This window comes from Uloborus diversus, chromosome 7, assembly GCF_026930045.1.
Source record: "Uloborus diversus isolate 005 chromosome 7, Udiv.v.3.1, whole genome shotgun sequence".
Classification (NCBI taxonomy): Eukaryota; Metazoa; Arthropoda; class Arachnida; order Araneae; family Uloboridae; genus Uloborus; species Uloborus diversus.
The window spans coordinates 11,902,054-11,915,113 of NC_072737.1; the positions used below are offsets into that span (position 1 = coordinate 11,902,054).

General features: G+C 36.0%; 1 protein-coding gene across 1 annotated transcript in view; it reads right to left on the reverse strand.

The window, feature by feature from the left end:
• Positions 1–1,442: 1,442 nt before the first annotated feature.
• Positions 1,443–13,060, reverse strand: part of LOC129226246 (limulus clotting factor C-like) — a 28,514-nt gene continuing 16,896 nt past the window's right edge. Inside the window, exons 4-6 of the mRNA XM_054860846.1 lie at positions 6,692–6,936; positions 3,770–3,937; positions 1,443–1,796 (exon numbers count right to left, since the gene is read on the reverse strand). Coding sequence (XP_054716821.1) covers positions 1,443–1,796; positions 3,770–3,937; positions 6,692–6,936 — 767 coding nt within the window. The remainder of the gene's footprint in view (positions 1,797–3,769; positions 3,938–6,691; positions 6,937–13,060) is intronic.

Below are 13,060 nucleotides of genomic sequence, written 5' to 3' on the forward strand. Positions count from 1 at the left end.
AAACCTAAAAGTAAAGTAATGTTTTATTGAGCGAATTTTTTGCTGTGTATTTATGTTTGAAATTAAACAAAATTGCAGTGAATTTCCCAATATTAACACAAGAAAGATTCAAGTTCACTATATTATGTCTTTCAAAATTTAACATGTATTTTCTGACGTGTGACATTTATTGAACAAAGTTAGTTATTTGATAAGAGTAAAAAACTTGTAAAAATATCTCATGTAATAATAAAAGGTTCTTATGTTTAAATCCAGAGTTCAAGTCTCTATCGTCTCTTGACAGTCGTTTTTAAGTACTGTTTTTGTTCGGAATTTTCAATTCACCGAAGAATGTTCCGTCGAATAAATTCCGTTACTCGAGTAAGGAATTGATTTTACTGTATTAGTAAGATTTTTTTTTATAGAAGTCATGCACACAGCACCTTAATGCCTAAGAACAGCTTTTGCCTCATTCAAAAGCTTTGATGTGAAATTCTTTTCGGCAAAACAGACTTTTGGAAAATCAACTATTGTCAATGATCCAAGATGAATCTCTCAATGTCCATTGTATTTATAACAGTAATGCAGATGATTTTCTTTTGTAATAAATGACGATGTATTTTGGCCGAAAGAGGATTATTCAAACCATTAAAACCAAGTAAATTTGTCCAAGATCAGACAACTCAGGTTTAAAATCAATTTAAATTCTTCTGTCACACTTATATCAGTGCACGAGTCCACCTAATGTCCGTATTCACAAGTTGATTCCATCATCGGTGGAAAAAGTCAGACTTCCAGACGAAGTCTTCTCCAACCAATAAGAAGTCCCCAGAATCGGTTCAAATGTTGACTGAAAGTCGAAAAGATGTGTGAATACGAGCGTAAAAGCCCTGAATGGATGGATAAATCGAGGATTAACTCTCACAGAACAGGCCTATCTTGAAAATGGATGTAATGAATCAAGGTTAAAACGTGGTTTAAATTAAAGCCCAAATCGCAGAATTAAGTAGCGACACGTCCGCCATCTTGGGGCTAAACGATGCTTTCTTCCTATGTGTAATATAGGAAGTAGCGTGTTTTGCTTCTTGATTGTAGTTTCTTATTAACTCCATACTAATCCACAACTAAGAAGCACCACAATCAAGAAGCAAAACCAGCTACTTCATTATACCTGGCATAGGAAGAAAGCGGCATGTGGCCCCAAGATGGCGGACATGTCGCAAATTAAGCTATTATCTGGGGCTTTAGCTTAAATAATTACCAGTATCCCATTCAGACGCATCGAAACATTTTGTTGTACTAAGTGTGAAATTGAACTAAGTTTCATTGATAAAAACAAATGCTTGTTGCCAGTTGTTTGGAGTTAACTGATGCCTGAAGCATCCAGAGAAGGTCTTTGTGAGTAAATCTTCGATTTATTCTTACATTTTGGAACATTTGACCAAAAACTATGCGGCAATTTATTATGAAATCAGTTTAGTACGAATGACCCACGGCAAGTAAGGCAGCACTTTGATGATGACTGTGTACCTTTCCGGCTCACTGCATTCATCTCTGACACCAAAACTGACGAGTCCTTCTAAAGTGTACTTTTCAGAGAAACTATCGTAGAACACCATGGGCGAGCCACTGTCTCCCATGCAAATACTTGTCCCTCCTTTCTCGAACCCTGAACAGTACATGTTAGACGTGATGGGAAAATATTTCCCCTGTTTTTGGTAAGCTTTGGCGCAGTGGTCCCCGGGAAGGACGGGTAAAAAGGCCATATAAAGGGCATCTGAGGGCAAGTTCTTTTCATTTGTTCCCCAGCCGGCCACCTGAAAGATTAATATTATTATTCATGCATATATGGTTAGAAAAGAGACAGAAAAATAGTCTTGACCAGAAAAAACGAAACACTCTTATGTGTTTCAACTCGTTATACTTTTTAACTCGATTATGAAGTAGTTTTAGTTACTTCTTTTGATAACAAACATCTTGATGCTTCATGAAAAATAATCAAAAAAGCTTTGTGCTAAAATATGAATAAAGTGAAAAAAATCCAACCTAAATAAAGCACAAAATTTCAAAAAAATACAACATAAAGCTATTTTAGGGCTACAATAGAGTCTCTTCATCACTAAAAAAAAAAAAAAAAAAAAAAAAAAAAAAATCCGCTCACAACAAGAAAGAAAAATGAGATTTCAAAGATAGCCTACGATCTGAACTATCAAACTAGGTTTCCTTTAGGATTTTGCGAAGCTTTAAAACATTTTGGGAGACATTTAAACAAGAAGTCGCCGATCATGGAGATAATTATTATACATCCTACTAACTTTTAAGCTAATTGGAAAAATGGTTGCATTTAACTTTTTTTTTTTAGTTTGTAAAATAAATAAGCTTAACAATACCACATAGTTTTCAATTAATTATTTAAAATTTAGAAGTATAAATTAACTTTAATTTTTTTTAACACCCCTTGATGATTTGTTTTGATTTTTGCCTTCAATCAAAAAGCTTCGATCTTGAAAGTATCATTTTATACGTAGTGGCATTTCATGTGTTTTTTGAAACGGCTTTTCATTGAAATCTTTTGTTCTCACTGGTCCGAATACCATCAAACTTGATACTAGGATTATTTTGTCTTAAAGAACAAAATTATGTCGTAAAGAAATGGCGTTTCACGTCAAAAACTAATGTTTATGTTTATTTTCTTTGCGTATAGCCCCCCTCTAATTTTTTGTAACATAATTTAAAAGCATTCTATGTCGCATAAAAAGTTTCTAACTCTCGTAATATGTATGATAAAGTACTTGAGGATTATGTAGCTTTAAGAGAAGTAACATGAAATTTCATTTAACTTATAAAACAATTTCAACTTAACATCAATTGCTTCTTCACTTCTTTAATCTCTTTGATTAACTTATTTACTTTTGTATTATCTGGAACGAGAAACGAATTCCTCTTCAGTCTCTGGATTCCAGCTAGTATTTTGAACTGAGAAAAAGGCTCTTTAATTGAGAGAAAATCAGCTTTTTTGATAGAATAATGGACCAGAAATAAAAGGTCGTTTTTTTCTTGTCTACAATTTAACAAAATCTAATATCCACAAGCTTTGTAAAAAATGGTGGCAATCAATTGCTCTTTTGAAACCTCCTAGCAGGGGTGCCCACAGGAGGGGGGAATTATGTTGCGCCATCGAAATTTTTGGGGGTGGGGATTTTTTAATTTATTTATTTATCAATTTCTTTTCAATTTAAATTATTTATTTTATTTTATGTTAATATTTTATTTCATTTATTCATCTAGTTTGTGTGTTTGTGTATGTCATTGGTGAAATACAGAACTTTTCTAATAAAATAATAACAATTAAAATCAAGTAAATAAATAAAAAATATTAAAAAAATTAATAAGTATTTTTAAAAAATAAATATTTTAAAAAATAAATAAAAAAAGAGCTTAAAAATAAGAAAAGGAAAGAAGGTTCAGATTTGGGGGGGGGGGGGGAGGATTTGCGCCATTGACCTTGGGGGAGGAGGATGGGCATCCCTGCCTCTCAGAGTTTAATTTTGTCGACTTTAATCTTCATTGTGTATTAGGACCTCAACATTTTCACTGCTGAGGACCACTTGGTACCCTTCCAAACCCAAAGCGGACCACATGGGATCCATATAATATTTTAACAACAATTATACTAGGTGAAAGGAGATGAATCCAAATGTTTTCTTCAATAAAGTGAATTACAACTACAAAACTGATACAGATTAATTTTAACTGGCTCTTCGTCAACCACAGGCATTTGAGTACTTACGATTCCACTTTTTCCTCGTCTGATATTGTCTGCCGTTGATTCCGTGGTGGGTAGACAAATGGGTTGGATGCGAGTAGAGTAGTGAATGTCGGGCGTGAATCGCACCAGGGCGATGTCAGAATCGTAAGTGGTGCTGTTGTAGTGTGGATTGGTGGTCACAGTCAAATTCTAAAAAAAGAAAAAGGAATATCTGTTACATCTAAAATCAATAACAAACTCGAAACATATAGTGTTATAATAGACAAATACAGAATGTCTTCAAGAAAAAAAAGTTTCAATGACAACGAAGGTTTTCACAACTGAGGGAAGGGACACAGGATAGATGTCGAAAGACTAACCCCGTTAATTACTCATTTTACAGATGTCATTCTGTTGGCATTTGACTAGGAAATGTCCAATACTTCGACACAGCGCTTATGAAGTTTCTGAAACCATGACATTCGTCGAAATGAGCTGCTGTCGTGTTTTGTCCATCAGTGTCACATAATTACATTGAAGCGCGGTGGTGAACCAAACAAAGCAAAATGTTATAGATGGGCCTGAAGATAGTCGCGATCTGTCATGAGCCACCACAGCTGAGGCACGAGATAAGACCGAAATACGATACTCCTCGCAGAGAAATCCGCAATTTCCCCCTCATTTGCAGAAAACAGACTCTGAAGTCCACAATTTGAGGGTAGGCACTGGAAAACAATTCTGTGTTTTGTTCTCCATAAAATCTTCTAGCAGAATTAAACACTTGAATTCTTGGGCTCATTGTTACTGGGAAGATCCTGCAAATCAGTGGAGGAATCCAAGAGAATAACCAACTTATGAGAGTGGGTCGAACGTCGTGGTAGAATTATAAATAATAGCCTTTAGCTCTCTATGAAAATGAGTTGTATATGTTCTCCCAAAAGTAAATAAAAATTGAATTAAGTCAAAGAGATCCGGCAGTTTAGATTCACTACCATTCCTCAGTGATTTATTACACGGAAAGTGTAATAAGGAAAAAAAATTAAGTAGCAATGGAATGATCATATCAAACATTTTTTGGCGCATAAATTATTCGCCCGAGTCCCCAATCGAGATTTTAGGTCTTGAAGTCTGCTGAAGTTTAAGAAAAGTTGCCTAATCTAAAGGCTTTGTCAGAAATGGTAAGTACCACAGGAGTTTACCGTTTAAATCTGGCAAGACATCCATCTCTCTGCAAAGCGGGTAAAAGGTGTCATCCATTTTTAACCGAAACTCGCTAAATTTAGTGAATTTTCTAAAATTTTCAGCAGCTTTTTAGACTTCATATTTCGATAACGGAGTCACGAGAATAATACGTCAAGAAACATGTCTCACTATGGTCATTCGATTGCTACTTATTGATTTTTTTTCATTGTTACACTAGTATATGGTTTTCTGGTCAATAGGAAAACAATTGTAAGGTTTCTAGAAAGATTGCTTGAAGCGCAACAGAGCATAAATCGAACCTTTTGAAAAGTCACTGATTGCTTTTGTCTAGCTTCCAGTTCCATGAAGTCTAGTAGACACATTGGTGGTCAAACTTTAAAAAAAGTGCTTCATTTATGATGTTAAATTAATCAAAGGCTCAAGTACGTTAAAAAAAACCCTTACAGCTTTTAAATAGCTGATTTTGTCACGATTATAGTCTCTCCAAAAAGCATCATTAGAGAATGAATCTGTTGTACAGAATGGTAGCATTCCTTTGGCTTTGGTTATTCATCGGTTGCTGATTAGCCAGCAACTAAATAGCTAAAACAGATGTAGTTCTTACAGCGCCAACAAAAATGCGCAAAGCTAATTTTGGAAAGTCTCGAGACTATTTAAGATCTCGGTAGATGCAGAGGCCAGCACTATCTAAGAACAGGCTTCATGCTGCTCTTATATCCTATTGCATCCCCATTTAACTCCAGTTATTTTTTTAAAGAACATAGTGTATTTTTCTTACGGTGACATGTTGTTGATTTATTCCTCCTGTCTATCCGCAGGCTACACCAGGTCCATGAGCACGAGAGTCTTCAAGAAATCATAGACCAGGAGAGGACTAGAGTAGACGTCCTCTCTAAAAAGTCATGCACAATGTAAAAGATGATTCGGAGATGCCTGCACTCATTTACATTTAGTACATGTCTCATAAATTTTCTGAAAATCCTAAGTCCTATATGAAAGGAAAAGCACTTGATGTGCCCTCTTGCAAGCCTACTAATTGTTGTTTGGACGACTCTATCGGCCTTGATGGAAATGGTCCCACCTGGGGACTGTCTATTGTACCAGGGGTAAGACAGGAATTTTCCATTATTCTTGGTTTAAAGTTTTCATTTTAATTGACATGTTCTGAACGCTGGTCCCAGTTCAGTTTACCGAAAATTCAGCTGGGATTGTTTTTTTTTTTGGTTCGCAGCACGAAATATCAAGATCGTCGATTGAGCCAATATTTGTTCAATAGTCAAGAGGATAAAAAAATATCAATCAAAAGAAGTGTGTTTATCACATAGCCTCTGGTACAAGGGCGCCCATATGCAAAATTTTAAGGGGGGGGGGGCGCTCAGATATTTTCCCCATGGTTTAGCAGGATATTTTAACCACAGAAACTGATTTCAGTACATATTCGAGTTATTAAAATTTGACATTTTTGATAACTTATTCATTAATGGCTGGAGAAGAAATGTTTCTACATTTTTTCAAAGAAAAAAGTACTAAAAGCAAGGAAGTTCTCATTTCAAGGGGGGGGGGGGGCTTGAGCTCTCCTTGCCCCCCATATGGGCGCCCTTGTTGTGGCAGTCCTGATTCACTTAGTTTGAAACTTGAATGGCTAAAGCATGTGTTTCACATAAACTCTAGGATAAGAAATTCCTAATCCAAGTAAGCAAGCTAATACTGCACATTAGGTTTCTTTGTATAAAACTAATATCTCACCGTTCGTTTAAATACGTGCTTATCATCCAATGCCGCATTCCGATGATATTTCCCGAAATACAGCTCAAAGGTCCCCGGCGTATCGAGACAGTGGGCAGCAGTCAAAATGTGTCTCCTGTCTATGAGAACGCCTCCACATTCTATGGTAGACTCTCCGCCTGAGACGGTTGCCACGGCCACCATCCAAGGCCACTGACCAGCCACGGTGGGCTTTCCGTTTGTTATTCGAGTTGTTGTACGCATCTTGACCTTGCCACATTCTGTAAAATTAACTTCAGGTTAATAAATGGTAAAATCAATGTTACGACGGCAAATCAAAAAGTCTTTGCGCCTATTTTTTATTTGCCAAAAATAGATACCTACAGTTATTACCAATATACGTAGTAAACTATGTCACTTACACTATTTCTTCACATAGTCATCACACCGGTTCAGACAGCTGTCCCATCGTGGAACTAATTTCGAGATCCACCTGTGGCAGAACTCTTCCGGCTGCCTGTGTAACCGATCCACCTGTGGCAGAACTCTTCCGGCTGCCTGTGTAACCATGCACCTTCGGACCGCGTTCTTAGCTTCTTCGTCACATGTGAATCTCTATCCTGCCAGAAACTTCTTCAGTGGAGTGAAAATCACTAGGAGAAGGTATGAACTCTAAGAGCATTTGCCAGGGAATTGCTATGAGCTTTTGTCCCTTGCTCCGTACAAAACGAATAACACTTCGCTGCTCATAAGCTTACGACGTGTAAAGAACAACCGTCATCTTAAATGACTGATAGCAGCTCCGCTCTTCTGAGCAAAAGGCAGATACGGCTGGCACGGATAAAAGAACTGTCACATGTTCGTTTTGTATACCCAGCCATATTTTGGCTTAAAAAATAGGCGCAAAGATTTTTTGATTTGCTCTCGTATTATACGTATGAACTTTTCAAAAATAGCACATTCTCACATTGCTTGGTTACAACTCAGAGCGAGAATGATATAGAACGATTATTTATTTACTAATCTCAAGATGTCTTATTACAGTACGAGGTTTTACAATATGGTTGACCTTATTAAGGAACTGTTGTAGTTGATCTAACGGTATCGGAAGGAGCCGCCAATGTCGAAAGAAAATAGACGATAACCATGGAAAGAAAATTTCAACCATAAAAACCTACCCGGGCGGCGTGACAACTGGGGGATCTTATGATACATCTGGCCGAAATTTCTTTGCAAGGTCATCGGGACTTTGTTTAGGTTAACCCAGTGATTTTCCCATCAATTTTTCTGAGGGTATACTCCCATTAATCCACTACGCACAATTTGTGAATGTGATTATATACACAGTATGTCATAATAAGAAAATTTATGAAGCTTGAGGGTACACGCTATATGTCTAAAAAATGTTTGAGAGCATACGGAGTATATGAAGTATACCCTGTGGGAACACTACTGGGTTAACAATAAAACACGCTGCGCTGTCGCCACTTTCTTTCTTTCTTTTGGTGCTTAATTGCACAGGTATATTTTGATGAGGACTACAATCTGTGTGCTTTGCCTCCCTTACGCATGATATATATTTTTATTACACATATAAACAACACATGAAAGAATTTACATCACAAAGAAGGGAAGATACAACCGGAGCGAAGGTGGGAGTCGAACCCACCGCCTCAAGTGTGCCAATGTCAAGCAATCACTCAGACCGCTCGGCCACTGAGGCCCCGCCATATTCTTTCCTTTGCTCAATTGACTACCAATTGGATGCCTCTATTGCCAAATCGATTAACTCCACTTTTCAAAAAATATCCTCATTTCTGCTTTAATTGTGCTTTATCATTGCTTAGCATGTGAATTTATATTAAACTTTTGGTACAATACATTTCTGGTCCTGCGATTGCAGAAAATGTAGCACGACGGCCCATTCACTTCTATAGATAACACTATCTTCTTCATCACTTTCCTCGACTTTTTTGTTTTATGGAGTTAATCGATTTGGCAATTGAATCGATTTAAAGCATCCAATTAACGCCTTCTACTTCAAGCAATTTAAGCTACAGATTTTTCATTCTTTTGCAGACAACTTCGTTTCATTTCACTTCTTAGTTTTGTTATCAATGTTTAGAGTGGTGTGAAGATCTTTCTCGAACACCCTGGATATAGACCATGCCTAGGTATAGCTGTGCCTCGAAGAATTGGAAGCGGAAAAAGAACACTTCATTTTGTAATTGACAGTGTCAACAAGAACGCGCAAGCTGTAAAACTGCTCGCGTGATCACGTTGATCATACCTACTTACAAAATCAAATGTTCCGTTTCCACTTCCAATTGATCCGAAATCTCTCCAACTATACCTGAAACAAACGTTTAGTAGAAAAATTCTGATGTACCACAGTTTGACCGGAGGTCTATCCGAAACAAAAAAGAAAAAAATATCAATTAGAACCTGATTTCGTCAGATTAAAAACTTTTCAATCACAGATGGCTTGTTGAACAATAATAACACAGAACAGTTTCATGGTTGCAGAATTGAAACTTGTGGTTTTCCATCATCGACAACAACTTTTTTTTTTGATAAAATAGAAAGCACAAATTTATTCTCAGTTAATACAGTTCTTTGGTATAATCTTAAAGTCGACAGAAATAATAGTATCATCAGGCCGTGTTAAATGACTCAAGAACGCCAATCAAGTTTAAAAACACAACTTATTTGTTGATTTAATTACGTTGTAGACACTCTGATTCAAATTTCACATTCTGACATCATTTTTAAAAATTAAGATCTGAATTTCTAATCAGTTTAGAGTTACGCTTTAAACGTATAATTTTTTTTTTATGTTTTAAGAAATAGCTAAAAAATATTGAACATATGCAAAAAGTAATGAAAATTAAAGCGCTCTCAATGCGAACCTTAAACATCAGACAAATTTTATCTTCTTTTACTAATAATAAAGCTGAAAGTTTGGATCTCTCTCTGGATGTCTGTGACGCGCAAAGCGCCTAGACCGTTCAGCCGATTTTCATGAAATTTGACACAGAATCAGAGTGTACTATGGGGGTGTGCACCTCGAAGCGATTTTTTAAAAATTCGATTTCGTTCTTTTTCTCTTCCAATTTTTTAAAAATTCGATTTCGTTCTTTTTCTCTTCCAATTTTTTAAAAATTCGATTTCGTTCTTTTTTTCTTCCAATTTTAAGAACATTTTAATGAGCAAATTATCGTAACATGGGCGAGCCAATTATCAAGTTATCACAACGTGGAACCGTAACATGGGCGAGCAAATTAGCATAGCAAATTGACGAGAAATCCATCATTCATTATTTGTAAATATACAGGTGAATCAAATGATCTTTTAATTTCCTACTACGAGCAAAGCATTGCGGGTATTGCTAGTAAATAAATTAATTTAATAAATTAAATATTAAGAAAGACAAAATTCTAGTTTATAAAATACATACCTCCTTCACAGGTGGGTTTTCTGGCAGACCAAAATCCATTCGCTCCGCAAGTGATTTCCTCCTCTCCTTTTAAAGAGTAGCTTTGGTCACATGAGTACTTGATACGGGTATATTGCGGATATTCCTCCGGATTATCCACGCTAGCCGGAAATCTCCTTTGGTCTAGATTTGGGAACACTTGTACTTCCCCATTGACGATTTTTCCAGGGTTCTTGCAGTACATCAGCTCCTCCGCAGTTGGGTTTTCTAAAGCAAAGAGAGACATACAATTACAGTAGACCCTCGTTTTACGCGGTTTCAATTATACGCGGTTTAAGATTCGACACCTTTATTTTATTTTACGCGGATGAGTTTCGGTTTTACGCGGATGCGGCAATGCAAACAGATAACATTTTCCCCTCTTTCAAAATCCAAACTCCTAAAGATTGCAGATTACGCGTAATCAACTGCATTTTGGCCTTGCTAATAATCGAGCTTCTGCCATTGGAGACTTTTTATATGTGATTGGTTCTAGAGCTCTTTCCAGAAGTAAAGTTATTAAACTCACGCAGTTCAGAACTCACTGGAAGAAAAGCGTTTAGGAGTGACAAAGGAGGACAAGAGCAACGAGGATACCGACGTCGATGACACAGAACCAAAAACGTCAACATTAAAAATTTTTAGTCATTCCTTTACAATAGAAATGATCTTTCTGATTTGTTAGGGAAGGAAGATTCTATCATGGAAATGATGCAAGTGATCATGGATGCGTTAATGCTCTGCAAAGAATTACAGAGAAAAATTCTTAATGACTGCCAAAAGACTATCATTGCCAGCTCTCTTTATTAACAAAACACAAGATTAATTTATGTTTTCTTTGCGCATGTTGTGCATAAAATCGATATAAGAAAACATTAAACTTATTATACTATTAGTCATCACTAGAATGAAGTAGTTTTTTTTTTTCATCTCACGGAACCTAACCCCTATCTTAACACTATTAGGTCTCAATAAATTTATGCGGTTTCGATTTACGCGGCATTTCCGTGGAATGTCCAGGGGTGCCCACAGGGGGGGGGGATTATGGCGCAAGTTGCGCCATCAAAATTTTTGGGGGGGATTTTTTTCCCAGATTTTTTTTTTCTTTTAGAACATGAAATTTTTGAATTTCAGAAAGAAAAAATATTTAAATTTATTCAACAAGAAATAGATGCATTAATAATACTTTTTTCACATACTCTTCAGGGCTGTCGCCAAGAGAGGGAGTGCTACACCCCCTAGTTTTTCAGAAGTGGGGCCGCCAATTTCATTTTAGCTATGAAAACGAACGAAGAGAAAGGGAAACTCTTCGTTGCTTTAAAAAAATAAAATAGTAATTATAAATGAAGACAAAAAGTATTTTTTCTGTAAAATTTGAATTGAAAATGTAATTTTAAAATACAATTTAGGAACATCCATGATTCTCTTTTATTAAGAGTATCGGAAATATACGCTTCAAACATTTTTATTAACACAAAAAAAAAAAAAAATTCAGTACAGTACACTCTTCACTAGGCCGCAGAATGGGTATGTCTGCCTAGTCGGAAACTATGGGCTCGGTTCAAATTAAAGTATTGTGCATAGAGTAAAATTAACATAATGGGAGGGAGGAAAGGCGACAACGCTAACATGGTGCACGCCTTGTCTCTCGGTGGCCCTATGGTTATACAAAACTAGGCTTCATGGTTCTTCAGTTTAAAAAAAAAAAAAAAAAAAAAAAAAAACTTAAATAAATAGGACAGTTTCATTAGAACGGCCCATAGGATAGGGTTCGCCGAAACATTACCATGTGTTTTTTTTTTTTTTTTTTTGATGAAAAATATTGTCCTGAAAATCATTGCTAAGTGGAGAAACATGTATGGGTCGCTGAAATAAATTTGAAATAGAGAAAAATAAATAATAATAACAGTTAAATGCAAAAAGAGAATCAAAGTATTGTAATGAATACTCGCACCAAAAGTTCTAAATTTTTGAATGTAAAAATCGTAAGTAAATCATAGCTTGATCAAGAGATGCAGGTGGCATATTAAAAATAAAATGAAGTTTAATAGAGACCTAAGGTATCGCAGAAAATTACTACATCTGTTCAAAATGTTAAAAGTCTTTTTTCCAAGGCCGCAAACGCTTGTATTGCAAGAAAGCAAAAGTATTAGGGGGGAAATTTAAAGTTTTGTTACGGAAAATCCAAGAAATTATCGTGTTTGGCAAAGGAAAATTGTAAGAAAATATTACCGCAATATGTTTATTAGGAATTAAAATTGACAATGAAGATAGGAGGGACGTAGTCAAACTGAAAGAAGAGTGGAGAACTCCAAAACTTTCTTTTTACGTCCCCAAAGCTGGCCTGGAAGTTAGTTTTTAAAATTTAGGTTTTGAAAAAAATCCCGAAAAAATATTCTCAAACGCCATCCTTTAGCCTAACGTCATTAAAGATGGCCTACTCCTGAGTATTTAGGACTGCAATTTCGAAAAACCATGAGAGTCCTCTCAACGTAACCTTAGAGAAACGCCCTCTCAATTAATCATTCATCCTCATTCAAGGTCGAATAATTTTCGTCTTTTGGACTTTAATTTAAAAAAAACTCCCTGTGTCCCGAAACTGTCGTCCTCCAACTATTACCGAAGATCTTCAAAAATTTCATTGCTAAGGCTTCAATTTAGAAAATTTTTCAGGGGAGAGATCTCCAAAACCTTCTACCCCTCTAACAGTATTAATAAATCGTCTACGATTGCTTCAATTAAATTTCAATTTTGAAAATTTTCCAGGGGAGAACTCCGAATCTCTCCACCAATTAACGTTAACAAAAATCGTCTAAAACTGCGGTTCCTACGGATCGAAATTTTTTTTGAGAGACTGCCTCTCTCTCGGCAACACCATCGAAAAATGTCTTAAATATCGCTTTTAGTGCTTCAATTACGAAACATTTCTG